At 39.2% G+C, this 16,268-nt stretch overlaps 1 protein-coding gene across 2 annotated transcripts in view; it reads left to right on the top strand.

Moving 5' to 3' along the window:
• ncalda (neurocalcin delta a) overlaps nt 1–15,760 on the top strand; it is a 47,053-nt gene extending 31,293 nt beyond the window's left edge. For both annotated transcript variants that reach the window (XM_027029188.2, XM_027029189.2), the window contains 3 exons: nt 6,342–6,739; nt 11,881–11,986; nt 12,760–15,760. In XM_027029188.2, the coding sequence (XP_026884989.1) occupies nt 6,362–6,739; nt 11,881–11,986; nt 12,760–12,857 (582 nt within the window). In that variant the 5' untranslated portion in view covers nt 6,342–6,361 and the 3' untranslated portion in view covers nt 12,858–15,760. The remainder of the gene's footprint in view (nt 1–6,341; nt 6,740–11,880; nt 11,987–12,759) is intronic.
• Nucleotides 15,761–16,268: the final 508 nt, after the last annotated feature.

Below are 16,268 nucleotides of genomic sequence, written 5' to 3'. Positions count from 1 at the left end.
GACCACACTCCTACATGCTTATGATGTGATGGACAGAGGTGGAGGAAATATTAAGCAGCAAGTAGTGATTTTTAGTTCCCCCATGTCAAGCTATTTTTTAAGTGTTTTTGCATTAGTGAAGTCCATTAAGTACCACTGCTTTTCTGAGTGTTACTAGCTCTAGAGCACTCCACTGGAAGCAGTTCAGCAAAAGCTTAATCTGTTTTACTTAACATCAGCAAATTATCACTCAGATCAATGACCTGTTTTTGGAGGACTGTTCGCATGTCATTGGGGGTTCTACTTGTAACCTCCTCAAAACCATATTCCTTAGTACATGACTTCTTATGCATTCTCATGATTTTTGGTGAAGCCCCCAGTTTTCCTTTTATTTGAGAAAGTGTGTTTATTGAAATTTATTGGAATGCGGCTTTCTAGTGTCCATGTTTCACTATTTATATAAAGAGGTTTAGACAATAGGATATAAAGTATGTCACTAAACCACTCTGGCTTTGAATCAGTTTAAGTGGTTTGGAATTGAGTCTTTTCCAAATTGTTATAGGAATTTCATGATATAGTGATTCACTCACCCACACTTTATATATAAAAGTTACTGCTTGCCCCACAGTAACAGACAATTGCGCCACCCCCCCCCCCCCATTTTTTTTTTTCGAATTTCATAAACGTTGACCAATTATCTGCATATTTAAATACAAAATTTCTACCTGCAACAGCTATATATGTTGAGAAATACAAGTTGTTCATCTAGCCTATTTGACATTCTCATTAGACATCCATATTCAATAAATGTGATTTTAAGGAAGGATCTGTAACATAACTATGGATGACTTTTCAAATAAACTGTGTGGCTTGGTGTTAATAAAATCACACAGCTTATATGAAAAGTCATCCGTACACTGTGTGCACAGTTATCAGGCAAGTTGTATTTTTGAGAATTCATTTTATTACCACTACACATTAATTACAATTACAACTACAGTGTTCTTGGTCAATTCAAAATGTTAATAAACCTGAAACCTGAATATTTAAGAAAGTAAAAGTGGGGTTTTGGCTTTCTTGGGCGAATATATATGTGTGCATATATGTAGAGTGGTCCAGATCTGGTTGCATTGAGCATTAATTAATGTTTCTGACTTTACTGACAGTTGAGCCTTCTGGAGGTGTTGTTGGCTTAATTCAGTGAAACACAGATGAAGGGAGGTGTCCACATGATGAGAAGAGCTCACGATGTTGTGATTGCTGGAATGAAGAGAGCAACGAGGGGTGCTAGCTCAGTGGTTAAGTAGTTAAGGTAGTTGACTTGTAATCAGAAGGTTGCCAATTCAAGCCCCACCACCGCAAAGTTGCCACTGTTGGGCCCCTGAGCAAGGCCCTTAAGCCTCAAGTTGTACTCAAGTTATAATTGTAAGTCGCTTTGGATAGAAGCGTCAGCTTTTAGTGCCATAAGTGTAGTGCGCAAAATTATTATGCAACAAAATTTAAAAAAATGGAAATTTGTTTATTTTAATTTGTTCAAGTGAGAATAATAAACAAACAATTCAAAACTTACAAATAAACATTTGACATTTTTTTTTTAAATTTAAAAATCAGTGACCAATATAGCCACCCTTCATAAGTGATAAGACTTCCATTCATGGAGTCAGTTTCTTAATCTGTTGACAATGAATTTTTTGTGCACCAGCAACCACAGCCTCCCAGACACTGTTCAGAGAGCTGTACTGTTTTCTTTCACCATAAATCCCCCATTTAAGAAGGGCCCACATGTTCTCAGTAGAGTTTAGGTCAAGTGAGGAAGGGGGCCATGTCATTATTCTTTCATCTTTAAGGCCTTTAGCTATCCACACAGTGGAATACTTTGATGCATGCGATGGAGCATTGTCCTGCATAAAAAATCATGGTCTTCTTGAAAGATATATTTTTCCTGTACCACTTTTTGAAGAAAGTGTCTTCTAAAAACTGGCAGTGGGTTTGGCAGGTGATTTTGAGTCCATCTTCAACCCAAAAATGTCCAGCTAGCTCATCTTTAATAATGCTAGCCCATAGCAGTACCCCACCTCCACCTTGCTGGCATCTGAGTCGAAGTGGAGCTCTGTGCCCGTTACTGATCCAGCCAAGGGTCCATCCATCTGGTCCGTCAAGAGTCCCTCTCATCTCATCAGTCCATAAAACCTTTTAAAAATCTGTCTTGATGTTTCTTGGCCCAGTCTTGACATTTTACCTTACATATCTTGTTCAATGGTGGTTGGGTTTCAGCCTTCCTTACCTTGGCCATGTCTCTGAGTTCTGAACATCTTGTACTTCTGGGCACTCCAGGTAGGTTGCAGTTCTGGAATATGACAGCACTGGAGGATAATGGGTTCCTGGTCACATCACATTTGATTCTTCTCAAATCTTTGGCAGTTAATTTGCGTCTTTTTTTTCTCAACATGTTTCTTGCGACCCTGTTGACTATTTGCAACAAAACATTTGATGGTTTTGTGATCATGCCCCAATACCTTAGCAATTTTCATCCCTCTGAAAGACTTAATAATTATGCACACCTTGATATAGGGTGTGATCTCCTTAGGCCACACCCTCCCTCAGTACACAAATACACATAACCGGATATGCTTATATCCAATAAGCATTCATGTTTATATAGCTTGGAGTTGAAAAATATACATAAAAATTATGATATGGTCTAAATACTCTCTTGCCTAATAATTGTGCATGCAGTGTAGTTGTGGTACAGATCCTTCCCTAAAATGTCTGACTACTTTGCAGCTGTTTATATATAAGGAAATTGACTGGTTTGTGCCCAATCTAAGATCTCTGTCTTGCACCATATTCTCAGATGAGTCATGGAGCCATGAGGGGTACCAAATTGTTCCTCCTGTCCCTGTAAAATCCAGACCACACTGGGACTTTTAACTGTCAGTTCATAAAGGCATGCCAGGAATAAAACAAATCTGTTGGTCTGTAATTTGACTAATGAGCCATATGATGCCACAGCCAGAGCCGGATGTGTTTGGAAAAACAAGTTAGTTAATAATCTCCAATTCCCCACAGCTCTGTAAGGACATTAGAAGATGCAGGAAGACAGACAAAGGGCACTGTACTAGCCTGTCCTCCCTGTCACTGACCACATTTAAGTCCATTTTAATACTCTAATTACGGTGTGACTAAGACATAGTAACTAATTTTGGAAAAAGCCATGTAATTGCTCTACTTTTATTAGGAGTGATTAGGATTGTGATTGCATTAATTTGGATATGTATTATCAGACCCTTTTGACAGTATAAGAATATGTAAACAGCTTAATCACTCTTCGCTGTTTGCATCTTGAAAAAAAAAAAAAATTTTCTACTTGCCAAAGTCTTCAGCAAAACCCAGTTTATAAAAAGGATAAAGGTTTTATCACACATGTTCCTGTTAAGCATGCACTGTCAGCAGGCTGATAGGTTGCCCTTAGTGTAGGAATAGTTAAGAGTTAAGATGTAAAACCAATTTCCCTGGAGACACAGGTATACACTCCTACTTGTGTAGAGTAATGTAAGCTATTCTTAATTGGACTGTCAAGCAACCATAATGGCATTATTCTTTGTCAGATTTACCAAGCTTTTCTGTGACAATAAAGATATTCAATCCAGTAGCCTGGTTGAACAATGTACTGCAATAAAAGACATAAACATTACATTTTGTAGATTATTAGATGGCACACAAAGGAAGAGACTGTGTCAACAGGATTATGATTACAGTCCCATGATGATCAGGATCTACATTTTGGAACAACATTACTCAATATTAGGCTCATCTTCATTTGTGCCACAGCTCCAGAGTTCACTCTTCAGCCTGCCCAGGCACAGTGCCTGTAATCTCTAATTGATTGTTTTCTCTGTGTTAACAAATGTGGCACACAGTGTCTGTTTCCATAGCAACAAGGCAAAAGGTCACAGATTCTTTATTGTAGATAAAGACAGTGTTGCAAACTCTAAGCTAATTAAACAACAGTCTCTCTTGGGTTTTAACTGACTCTAATACTTTATATTTAACATGGGGTTATAATCACATGGCACCTTTTAGATTTAGGCTTATGTATAATAACAGTAAAACAAATTATATTTTTAAAAAGTATAGTATATAGTAGTAGTAGTAGTAGTAGTGAAATAGACAAAAGTTTTAGATTGTAAACAATTATTTCTTGAAACAATTTTTAAATATCTACTTTGCCAAATGAGCAAGGAAGCCAATGATTGGATGAGATTTTTCGCCGTCTTCTAGTCATTTACCATTCCAAATTTAGCAGGTGATAAAAGCTTTGATAAGCTTGACCCTTTATGGAGTACTCCCTTTTCGTCCTTTCTTTTGCCCTCCTCTTTCTGTCCATGACTCACACACTGAGGTGTTCTCTTTCTCACCTGTCTTGTTCAAAAAGACTCTAAAAAGCAAATTAAATCTTTCAAATATATTTCCATGGCAACTGCTTGATGGTTTTAACTAGTGATATGGTTACCTACCTTTAAGAAAAAATTCTTGTTGTGGAGGGGAGTGGTGGAGAGCAGAGCTGGCTATTCTTAGCCCACAAGGTGCCCAGAAACAAGAGGCCACTGTGCTCATTCATATTGCTACCCCATCTGAATAATGTATTTGCCCAACATTAGCATTACTGTGATTCAGTGACAAGTGGCTTACGAGAGATGGAGTTTCCAAAAATAGTCCACAAGATAAAACAACAGGCGATACATACTTATATGTATACGCATACATATTGTCCAGATAATCACTTTTTAAAAAATCTTCTCACACAATTTTAAGTTTGTGAGAACTATTTTAGAAAATTAGTTTCTCTGTGTGTCTGTGTGTTACATGGCCAGAAAGAAAGTGAGAAAAATAGCATTTTCAAGTTTGAAGGTTGAAGGGCTGTGTAACATTTTCATTGTAGTTCACTACAATTACCTGCTTAGCTGTTGGTGCTCTTATGCCTGTTTCTTATGTATAGATACTCTGTTGTACAGTACATTGAACTGTGCATTTTACACACTCCTCCACAGTATCATATATGACACAAAAACTAGACAAAGATCACATTTCCTTGTGGCCAAACAGCAGCAGTAGGAAATTGGCAACAACAGACTGGACAGTAGCACAGCACAGGAAATCATGTGTGCATGTATGTGTGTATGCGTGTGCGTGTGTGTGTGCTTGTGTGGATGTTATTATATCAGTACAATTTCATGTATGTCTGACACTATAGATAGGAGCAAAAATTAGACATAAGCATGTGTGTGGGTGTAAGAAGCACACCACTATCAGTGCTGCAGAGTCTGGGCTTTTAGTTCATTTTATATTTTGCATGTTTGGCCTCAAAGAAGGGCATTATATGTGAAAGTTTGAATTTTACGTTGTGTATATAGCCAAAGAAGAATTTTGATACATGTACAAAGTTGTACATGTATCATGTCATCCAACAGTCCACTACAGTGCATCTGGCCCAAGACAAACAGCACTGAGTATCTCACTGCTTCTTGTCTCTTTCTCACTCCCTCTTTCTCTCTGATTCTTCAACCAATTGGCACAATAGTGTAGCTTGACTGAAGCATTCTGCTTGTTCTTTTTCCAGCATAGATAAGTGGGTGAGTGGGACTTCATTATAGGGTTCAAAGTGTGGTCAAAGTAAAATGCCCTCTCTGCTGTAGCTTCTCAAAGGCTGTGTGCAAAACATCAAGGAATAATGTGTGCTCTGTCTGGCGAATGTAGTTTATGGAGCAATAAAGTTCACAAGACATCTGTGTTGTGTAATGTGTGGGCTCAGCCCTGCTTGAGCTCCATTACAGTAGAAGTGTTCTATAGTTTTACTACGACCATGGATAGCAGTGAAAAACATCGGTATAGGCATGTTACAATAGGTTCATTGTTACCTCTGGCATATTTATATCTGCTGCAAACCTGTATGCTGCACTTAGGGCTGCACTTGATGTAACACTATGCACTACACTATAAATTGAACATCTTCTTCTTCTTCTTCTTATTATTATTATTATTATTATTATTATTATTATTATTATTACACAGGTTCCAATTGTATTGAACTTGTCTGCCTTTCTATTACTTTTATATTATGTGGTGTACTTTCATACTGTATGATTTTCTTCATGATAAGTCATGATCATTTAAGCTCCCTATTCTCTTAAGTTCTTTCTGCAACATTAAGCATGTAGGTACAATAATGCAAGTTCAAAGGTTTGTGTAGTGTACAGTCCATTGTGGTGGCAATAGATCCTCCATTGTGAGTGATGTAATCCAGGTACATTTCCCCAGTTCACCTGGCCTTTCTGTCCACTTCCGTGTTCACCCTCCCACAGCTGTAACACAAAACTCGAGCATGGGGAAGCAGAACAGCAAGCTGCGGCCGGAGGTGATGCAGGACCTGCTGGAGAGCACCGACTTCACCGAGCATGAGATCCAGGAATGGTACAAGGGCTTCCTGCGAGATTGCCCCAGCGGCCACCTCTCCATGGATGAGTTCAAGAAGATCTACGGCAACTTCTTCCCCTATGGAGATGCATCCAAATTTGCAGAGCATGTGTTCCGCACCTTTGACGCCAATGGTGACGGCACGATAGACTTTCGGGAGTTCATAATTGCGCTCAGCGTGACGTCGCGTGGGAAGCTGGAGCAGAAGCTGAAGTGGGCATTCAGCATGTACGACCTGGACGGGAATGGCTACATCAGCAAAGCAGAGATGCTGGAAATCGTACAGGTTGTACATAATCAAAGACATAGTTCAGTAGTGCAGAGTTGTACAGCAAAGTGCAGTACAAATGTTAATTAGCAATAATTCATAGTACCAGTGAAATCACAGATATATTACACAGACATATCTTTGTGCTTTTAATATTAGAATTTTTCTGCCAAATGTAACGATTGCCCGAGTTCCACAGGGTGCGGAACAGGATGCACAGACTCCCTCGATTTGGTGAAACATTTAATGACATCGAATGTATAAGACAATGGTGGCACTCAAACTTAACATTAACAGTGAACATAAACACACTTAACGCTATTGATAAAGATGGTAACATTAACATAGGCTAGACAAACAATAACAATGGCTACACAAACATGGATACTAACATTTACTCAGACACTAACAAACAATGACCATTACTGAGGCACGCACTGACGAGGGTTTAAATAGACTGACAAACACTAAATCTTAAACCCTGTGTGTGCCATCACGGGAGTGTGGCTATAACATTATAATATACTGTGTGACACACAAATACACTACTTGGGTCAAACACCGACAACTTCAACGATACGACATGAGACTTATATACATTCTTATATACATACTTATATACATGCATGACAATTACACACAACAGGGATCAGGTGAACGACACAAGAGGGCGTGGCAATACACACACGTTTTGAGGGGGGAGGGGCCGTACCGTGACGGGCATATTATTAGGTTTGTACTGAAGCCTTGCTCAATTTAAAACCAAATCTTTTCTAAAACCCCCTTTTGAGCTTTAAAAACCTGCAGTTGTGACTAGTAATAGCCCTGGTCTAATTGTAAGAATGTTAGGACATTCCACAACTGGAGAGAGAGATCAGCCTCTCAAACAAAAAAGGCTTTTTTTCAGGCCACAGTCCTTCACAGACCTGCTTGTGCCCGTTGGTGGACTTTGGCCTGGTTGCGCTTCTCTTGATTCTTCTACAAGTGCTGAAGTAATTTTAGCTTAAAGTAGCTGCCTAGATTTTGAGACACTTTCCAAGACAAAAGGGGCCTGCCTTGGGATCTACACATACTGCAATCTACTCATATGAACAGAGATGTAATGGGATGGAAATTAATTATATGAGTCTGTGCTTATCTGTTTTAGTTGTGTAGCTTTTGATATTTAGGAGTTGAATGCCTAGATGAGTAGAAGTGAATGGTTCCACCATCAAGGGCTGAATGAGTTTCAAAGAAATGATGATTGCAGTATAATTAGAATGATTACTATGATTGAGATTATTGGTTGCAGTTAATGATAATTAGAGCATTTCAATCACTCCAAGCGTAGATTTCTGAGCCTAATACATACATTAACAGCACACGCACAGAGAGAGAGAGAGAAACTCTTCATTTGATAGTGCATTAATTTGATGATTAATTCCGAGTGTAACTAAATATTTAGTTGCGATGCAGCTGGCATTTCACTAAATGAAATACATTAATCGTGACCTTTAATTATTCACCAAGACCAAATTTACAAATGTGATTGATGGAATAGTGATTGTTACTGACCTGCATTAGGTATGGTGTAGCCTAGGTATGTGTAGGAGCACAACAGTGCTTATTCTCACCACAGGGGTGCCAAAGTGTGGCTGGAGATCTACCACACTGCACATTTTCCAACAGATGTTAGCCACCAGAGTTGGGCACCACTGCCTTGCAGCATCTCAAACTTTAATTTGGCAATCTGCAGACACTAATGGAGCTGGTTAAGTGCTATGGTGATTGACTTTCTGATAGTTGCTTAGACAATTGTCAAAATCAGGGTATAGTAGTAAAGGCCCTTGTTTAAAACCCTGTTTTGGTGTGTGTTCCCTTGGTATGGGAGTAAGATGCATACACAAAAATTCAGAGGAGATGCTTTTGCTAAACAGAAAATATGGCTCTAGTCATAGTCTCTCTGCAGGGATATCCCTCAGATATCCCAGTGGCTGTGTGTGTGAGTTTGCGCGCATTAAGTTGAAGATGTGAAGGTGTGAGCATTCAAGTTCAACTTCAAGTTTGGTTTATTCGTCATATACATAGTCATACACAGTATAACTCGCAGTGAAATGGTGGAGAGTGCTCTGTCCAAACTGAGGAAAAGAAAATGGGTGCATAGAGAAATATAGATATTCTCTATATGTGAAATATATATATATGCAAAGATAAATATATATATTCTATGTATGTACAACATATATTAACAATGTATGTACAATATATGTATATTATGATTATATACACAATGTACAATGTATATGGTTGTGTATATATGTACACAATCTACAGAATGTACAGATCCATTTCGTATAATAACATCTACAGTTGTTGTGTAACAAGGTAATTGAATATAAATATATATATATACACAGATATACAGTTATGTTACATGGTGGCAGTGGTCCCCACAGTTTATCAGTTTCCCTGATTCAGGGCCCGAATGGCCTGTGGGAAGAAGCTCCTCTTCAGCCTCTCTGTCTTGGTCTTCAGGTAGCGAAAGCGCCTCCCTGACCTCAACAGAAAGAAGAGTCTATTGTTGGGATGGGTGGGGTCCTTCACAATCCTCCTGGCCTTGGTCTGGCACCGCTTGTAGTAGATGGTCTGCAGGTCAGGAAGTTCCATGTGAGTGATGCGCTCTGCTGAACGCATTACCCTTTGGAGTGCTTGTCTGTCCTGCTTGGTGCTATTCCCAAACCAGACTGTGATGTTCCCCGTGAGGATGCTCTCGATAGTGCAGGTGTAGAAGTTCCGCAGTACCTTGGAGGGCAGTCTGAAGTCTCTTAGGCGTCTGAGGTGGTAAAGACGCTGACGAGCCTTCTTTGCCAGGGAGTTGGTATGGCGGGACCAGGACAGGTCCTGCGAGATGTGAACACCAAGGTACCTGAAACTATCTACTCTCTCCACCGTGGTTCCACTGATCCTCACAGGTTGGTAGTGCTGCTCCTGCTTCTTGCTGCAATCCACGATCAGCTCCTTTGTGTTACTGACGTTTAGGAGGAGATTATTTTCCTGGCACCAGTTTTCCAGGTGTTTAATCTCCTCCAGGTAGGCCCTCTCGTCGTTGTCCGAGATCAGACCCATGACAACAGTGTCGTCAGCAAATTTGACAATGATGGTGGAGCTGGAAGTGGCTGTAGGTGTACAGTGAGTAGAGCAGGGGGCTTAGGACACAACCCTGAGGAGCTCCAGTGCTGAGGGTGAGGGTGGATGAGGCGCAGTTGCCCACCCGTACTGATTGTGGTCTGTCTGTTAGGAAGTTGGAGATCCAGTCGCACAGGGATGTATGCAGTCCTAGATCCCCCAACTTAGTAGTGAGTAGGGAGGGGATGATAGTCTTAAATGCTGAACTGTAGTTGACAAATAGCATTTTAACATAATTTCCCCTCCCTTCGTCCAGGTGAGTCAGTGTAGTGTGGAGCAGATGTGCAGTTGCATCGTCAGTGGAGCGGTTGTGGTGGTATGCAAACTGCAGTGGGTCCATGGAGGCTGGCAGTGAAGATGTGATGAAGTCTCTGACTAGCTTTTCAAAGCACTTCATCACGACTGATGTGAGGGCGACAGGGCGGTAGTCATTGAGGTCGGAGGGTCGAGGTTTCTTCGGGACGGGGACGATGGTGAATCGCTTGAAGCTGGACGGGACGATACCGAGCGTCAGGGAGAGATTGAAGATGTCGGTGAATACCGGGGGTAGCTGATCTGCGCAGGCTTTGAGGACCCTCCCGCAGATACCGTCTGGTCCCATCGCCTTCCTGGTATTCACCCTTTTAAACACTCTCCTCACGTCACTCTCCGTGATGATGAGAGGGCGCTGTTCTATGGTGGGCCCCGCGCATGTGCCATTGGTTGCGCCGATAGTGCCATTAGCACTAGCGCTGCTAGCATTAGTGCTGTTAGCACTAGCGTCGTTAGCATTGGCGCTGTTAGCATTAGCGCTGCTAGATGTAGCCTCGAAGCGAGCGAAAAATGTATTCAGCTCGTTCGCCAGAGACTCATCCGCACTCATCACTCCGGAGGGTGAGCTCCTGTAGTCCGTGATCGTCCGTCCGATCATCCCAGTTCTCAGTCATCCATGTTTTCTCTTACTCTTTCTGGCCATGCCACAGCTCAGCTGGCTCAGTCTGGGTTATGACTGCACTCCTGTCTCCTTAGTCACACCTTTACTGCTGTTTTAGCCCTTCTGAGCAAGGTTTCCAAGAGGCAAGGTTTTGCTCATCCAACAGTATGCTTCCTGCCTTACTTTAGTTATATACTTATACTTACTTTAGTCATTACGGTGATATCAACCCGTTTTCTGGTTTAATGCATCACTGGGGGATAGGAATATTGCAGTGAGGTTGGTGGAAATGGAAAAGGGGAATGTGTTTTACATATAAGTATATTGTTTTCTTTTAGCAAATTAGTAATTCCAGAGATTATGAAGTGAGATTTACAGTTTGATTGATTGTCAGACTACACTAATTTCCACAACTTACTTCTTTATAGGTCTTGCACTGAAAGTAAAATGCATAGCCACAGCATGTTGCTTACATATTGCTTAAATGTAACATTAGCAGGAGTGTGTTTATATCAGTATGTTGCTTGCATGAATTACATAAACACTAATACATTTTTAAAAAGTAAAAATATAAAAGAAACTTGATGGATTAAGATTAGATTTTTCTCAACAATTTTGTAGTCCTACTTTGTTTAGCTGGACCAAATTTATTTGTGTAACCAATGCCTATTAACAACACGAAGTAACCCATTGCAAAAAAAATGTGCTCAATTTTTGTGGGCTTACACCTTTATCCTTGCTTAACAGCAGGTGCATGTTGAACATGTTACAACAAAGCCTCATTGCTAGGTTGATCAAGGTGACTGTAATTGCTAGGGTTATCAAAATGGCCTAAATTACTAGGTTTATCAAGACAATGATGCAATAACACTTGGTCTAAAAACAGCTGAAGCATTCTAATTTATGGAACTCTATGCAATTAATCATCATCATTCCAGTGAATCCCGATCAAAATAAATACAAAGATATTTTTAGTATAAACCTCATATGTCTGCCTGAAAGTCTATTTATTATGTTTATTTCCTCTATGGTTGATTGACAAACAAATTAATTATCTTGATGTATGTTTGCTCCCTAACAGGCTATTTATAAAATGGTGTCTTCAGTAATGAAGATGCCAGAGGATGAGTCTACACCAGAGAAAAGAACAGAGAAGATCTTTAGGCAGATGGACACCAACCGAGATGGTAATAACCCTCTCGTTAATAACTAGGCTGTTCTGGCGAGTGTTTGTTCAGCACAGAGTGTTTTTAGCCTCTACTTTAGATGTACATTTTGCCATTAGTGTTGCACTGCAGCAGATTTGTGGTGTTTACTTTCTTAAATAAGTTCTTTCATTAAGTAAGGATGTGTGGGGGGGGTGCGGGTGCGCGCAAGAGTGTGTGTGTGTGTGTGTGTGTGTGTGTGTGGGTGGGTGGGTGCTTTCAGCTTTTATAAATATGGAAAATAAAAAGCCTTAAAATGGATGTGTAGGCCAAGGGCCTATTAAATTATGCAGCTCTGAAAGGGAGAATAGAGGGACAAAGCTAGAGATGAAAAGCCTAGAGCAAGAGAGGAGGGACTGATTCCATGGTCAGTGACCTGTTTTGCCTTTTCTGCACTCATGACCAGAATCACACAAGAAAGACGAAGACATACTGTCAGTACATTTCTATGTCTGTACATGAGCAAATGAGCAAGCTAGTATATATTGATTGTATAAATGATCTGCTGTCTCATGTATTAACAGCATACATTTAGCAGGATATATCCATTGCATCTCCATTTCACTGGGAGGAAAAAATGAAACTTACTGACATCTGCTGACCATTACAGCACACTGCAGCTTTTTAATGTTCTGATCCTTTTGAGACCTTATTAACTTAAGACATGATTCTGCTCATCATTCTAGTTTCTCTTAATGACACCAGTAACATATGAGGATGTAATTTTAACCATTTTGACTGTTCTTCTTGTTCAGGTAAGTTGTCCCTGGAGGAGTTCATTAAGGGGGCAAAGAGTGACCCGTCCATCGTGCGCCTGCTGCAGTGTGATCCGAGCAGTGCAGGGCAGTTCTGAGACCTGCCAATTTCTCCTCTTTCATTTTATTTATTTATGAGTTTTTATTTCTGTTTCGCATACACAGTAACCCCCTCCACTCCAATAAAGGGAGATGATGGAGGGCCAATTCATAAGAGTCTGTGTCCCAGCAGACTGAGTTTGAGCTGATATACATCTTTCCTCTCAAAACACTCACATACATGCACATACATACATACATACATACATACATACATACATACATACACTCCTCTGACACAAACACAATCAAGCATACAAACTATCTGTCTAATACATATGTGCACACATTTGTTGGCTTTGTTATCTCTGTGGAGACAGCCCTCTGATCTGAATTGAGCTTCAGTAAGAGGGTGGTGTGATTGTAATGAGAGCACTTCTCTATGTTCAGAAGTACAGCCTAAATGTCTGATATGAGTACATAATGTGCATCATATCATAGTTTAGATATGAGAGGCTTTTCTTTAGGTCTGGAGATATTTTGCCAAAAGGTTGAAAAGGAAAATTAACATGCATTATAATGTTTTGCATGAGAAATGAAGCGATCTGACACAAAGGGATTGTAAAACCTACTTATGCTCCTCACTATATTTGGATGGTTCGATTTGTGTGACATGGCCATAAGTTCTCCCACTTCAAATTTGGACAAAACAACTGTTATAGTGTCCTCACCAAATGTTTTTCAGCATGAATATGATTCTGTTTCACCACTAACACCATGTGGCTAGATATAAATATAGACTGATTGTGTGAGTTTTTAGGTCAGCTTATATTTCTACAGTACCTCTAGAGCATCTTCCGATACCAGACTATCCCTTGAACAGGGGAGCACAAACATTCTAAGACACAACGACAAGTCTGATAAGTCACAATGCATTGATGTAAAGATGTGAAACATGAAATAATAGGATGTGGGGACTGGGCTTTTTTCCATCTTCTTAATTTCATTCTAGGTGGCTTGTGATGCTGTATGGTTGGCCCCTAGGAATTTGTTTTGGTTTTTGGCTTTGTTTAGTTATATAGAGTAAGTTAACTTAGTTATTTAGAGTAAGTTAACTCAATAATGGCTGCTCCACTATCTGCTTATTTCATCATTAGCATATCAGTGTTATTGATCCTGACAACCAATAAGTCACCACTCGAATTGTGCATTATGTACGACATTACACTTTTTAGAGCAATCTAGACAGATGTATAAGCAAGTGTTGGACACACAAAATCTCCCAAAAGTTATATTCTCTGAAGGAAATTAAATGAAGAATTGTGGGACTTTTCTGTGGTTTGCACAAGCCTTTTTTTTTTTTTTTTTCAAATAACAAAACACCAGATATGCATGCAAAACTGCTATCAAAATGCTATTTTAAGATGCAACATCTGCTTATTTTTGATGTTTTTAGTGGAGCATGTAAAAAACCTTTTAACTATGGAAGAGAAACTATTTGTGTTTATATGTATGCATGCAAGTGTGTGTGTGGCGCTGTAGTGTGTTCTGGTACAGTTTGCTCAGGCTAGTGTCAGTGGTCTGTTCAGTCACAGAAGAAATGTGAAAGGCCAAAAGTCAATATTTACACTTGAGAGCTGAGGTTTGATTGGTGTGAAGGATGTATATTTTATATCCAGCATGTACTTTGTCAAGTTACTGACCTGCCACACACATGCATGCACATGCAGTTAAATGTTTCTAAGGATGACTGTTTTTTACATTGCCATACAGCTTTTTTATATAGCAGTGTGGCTCCTCAAAAGGCTAAAACCTCATCTAGATTTAGTCACATTAGTGACTCACAGCTTCTTGATAATGGAAATGCATCTAGAACAACTGGTCAGTGCTGAAAGTGATACTCCCTCTACCATGTGACTGATCTTCGTTATGTTTTTACAAAAAACATCTGAGACGGGATTGAATATATGTAATATACATATTCAGATCTGGTTAGAAAGATGTCTACAAAACCTGTCTAATCTGTTAAAATGAGAAAGTATTGTCATGAGCTGGTCAGGAACTTTATTCATGTACCTGATGATTTCTTTGAACTATAAAACTGGTTTCTTATCAGTGACATTTGTTCTCCATTAAGCAAATAAGCACAAAATTCTGTCTTAACTAAACAGTAATCCAAACTGAGTTTTAAAAAATGAACCAAAACAAAAATCCACAAAGACTTTTAGGCCAATTAAAAGCTTACGAGTGTCTATACTTGTAATTAAAGGCCCTTTATTTCATTCTCTGTACTTGAATACTCAAAAGTGCACTTGATGGCATTGACCACCTGTTAGACCCATTTGCTGTACTCCGGTACAAAGAGTCAGTTTTTCCAATAATAATGTTATTTTATTCCCAAGTTCAGTCAGTTTCTTCATTGCTTCCTGATCTGCTTTCTGGAGCATGCTAAGGCCCATGGAGCTCGAGAACCCTTTTGGAGCTGCTGCTGTTGTGTTCCAGTATGTTTTGAATGCAACTGCAAATTGTCAAATGCCTCAGTGCAGTGAATTCAGTTAATGCGATACTGTTAATTGGACAAGCCTGAATGTTTTATCTTACTTTCTTTCTTCCTTTCTAATAAACTGCTGTTTTGTAAATTTGAAGAAATAGAAGTTGAAATAAATCACAACTACTGCATTGATTATTCCATGTTGTATGCCTATAGATTATTTTTTATTTCTATTTTTAAGCATCAGACATTTCTGTATCACATAATTATATAATGTGGTCAGGTGCCAAATATACAAAAACAGTATTGTATAAATTTATACTGTACAATTGTTATTTGTTGAACAAAAGGTTTGTAATTGTTGCATTTTTGTAGATTTTGTATGGTAACCTGTATTTTGTGATGTCAATTTGAGGTATGGAATCTTGGTTATCTTAAGAAGCGAAGATTAAATTTGGGGAAAAATAGTTATTTTTCTCTGTGTAATGTTTGTTGTGTAGCATGCCACCAAGTTGTAGTGTGGGTAGGGTATTGTGAATTGCAAGTCATACCAGTGTGTTCCACAAGATGTCAGCAGATCAAATATTACAAATAAATGGAATTACAAAAGAGTCATTCTAGAAAGTGTGAAATTACATTGTGAATATCACGGATGTGACAATAATTTATTAGGAATATGTAAAGCTACAAGTAACTCAACAAAATTATCATTGAAAAGATGATAAATATATTGTTTCAGATTTCTCTTTGGTGGTCTATGCAGACACATTTGTGGTCTGAAATGTTCTAGCAGGGTCACAGATTTTAGTCACAGCAATTTCAAATCTTGAGATTATTCTTGAGGTCAGTCTTACTCTGAGGATTTATTGTTGTAAAATTGGTGGATCTCTTAGTCCATCAATTTAAAAAGCAAGAGTACTGTTATGTGTATGAAAAAATGTGTAAGCCTATTTATAATACTCTATAATATGACTCCACC

The sequence above is a fragment of the Electrophorus electricus genome, chromosome 10, assembly GCF_013358815.1.
Source record: "Electrophorus electricus isolate fEleEle1 chromosome 10, fEleEle1.pri, whole genome shotgun sequence".
Lineage (NCBI taxonomy): Eukaryota > Metazoa > Chordata > Actinopteri > Gymnotiformes > Gymnotidae > Electrophorus > Electrophorus electricus.
Note: the sequence above shows the minus strand (reverse complement) of the source record. Positions and strands in the feature narration are given on the sequence as shown.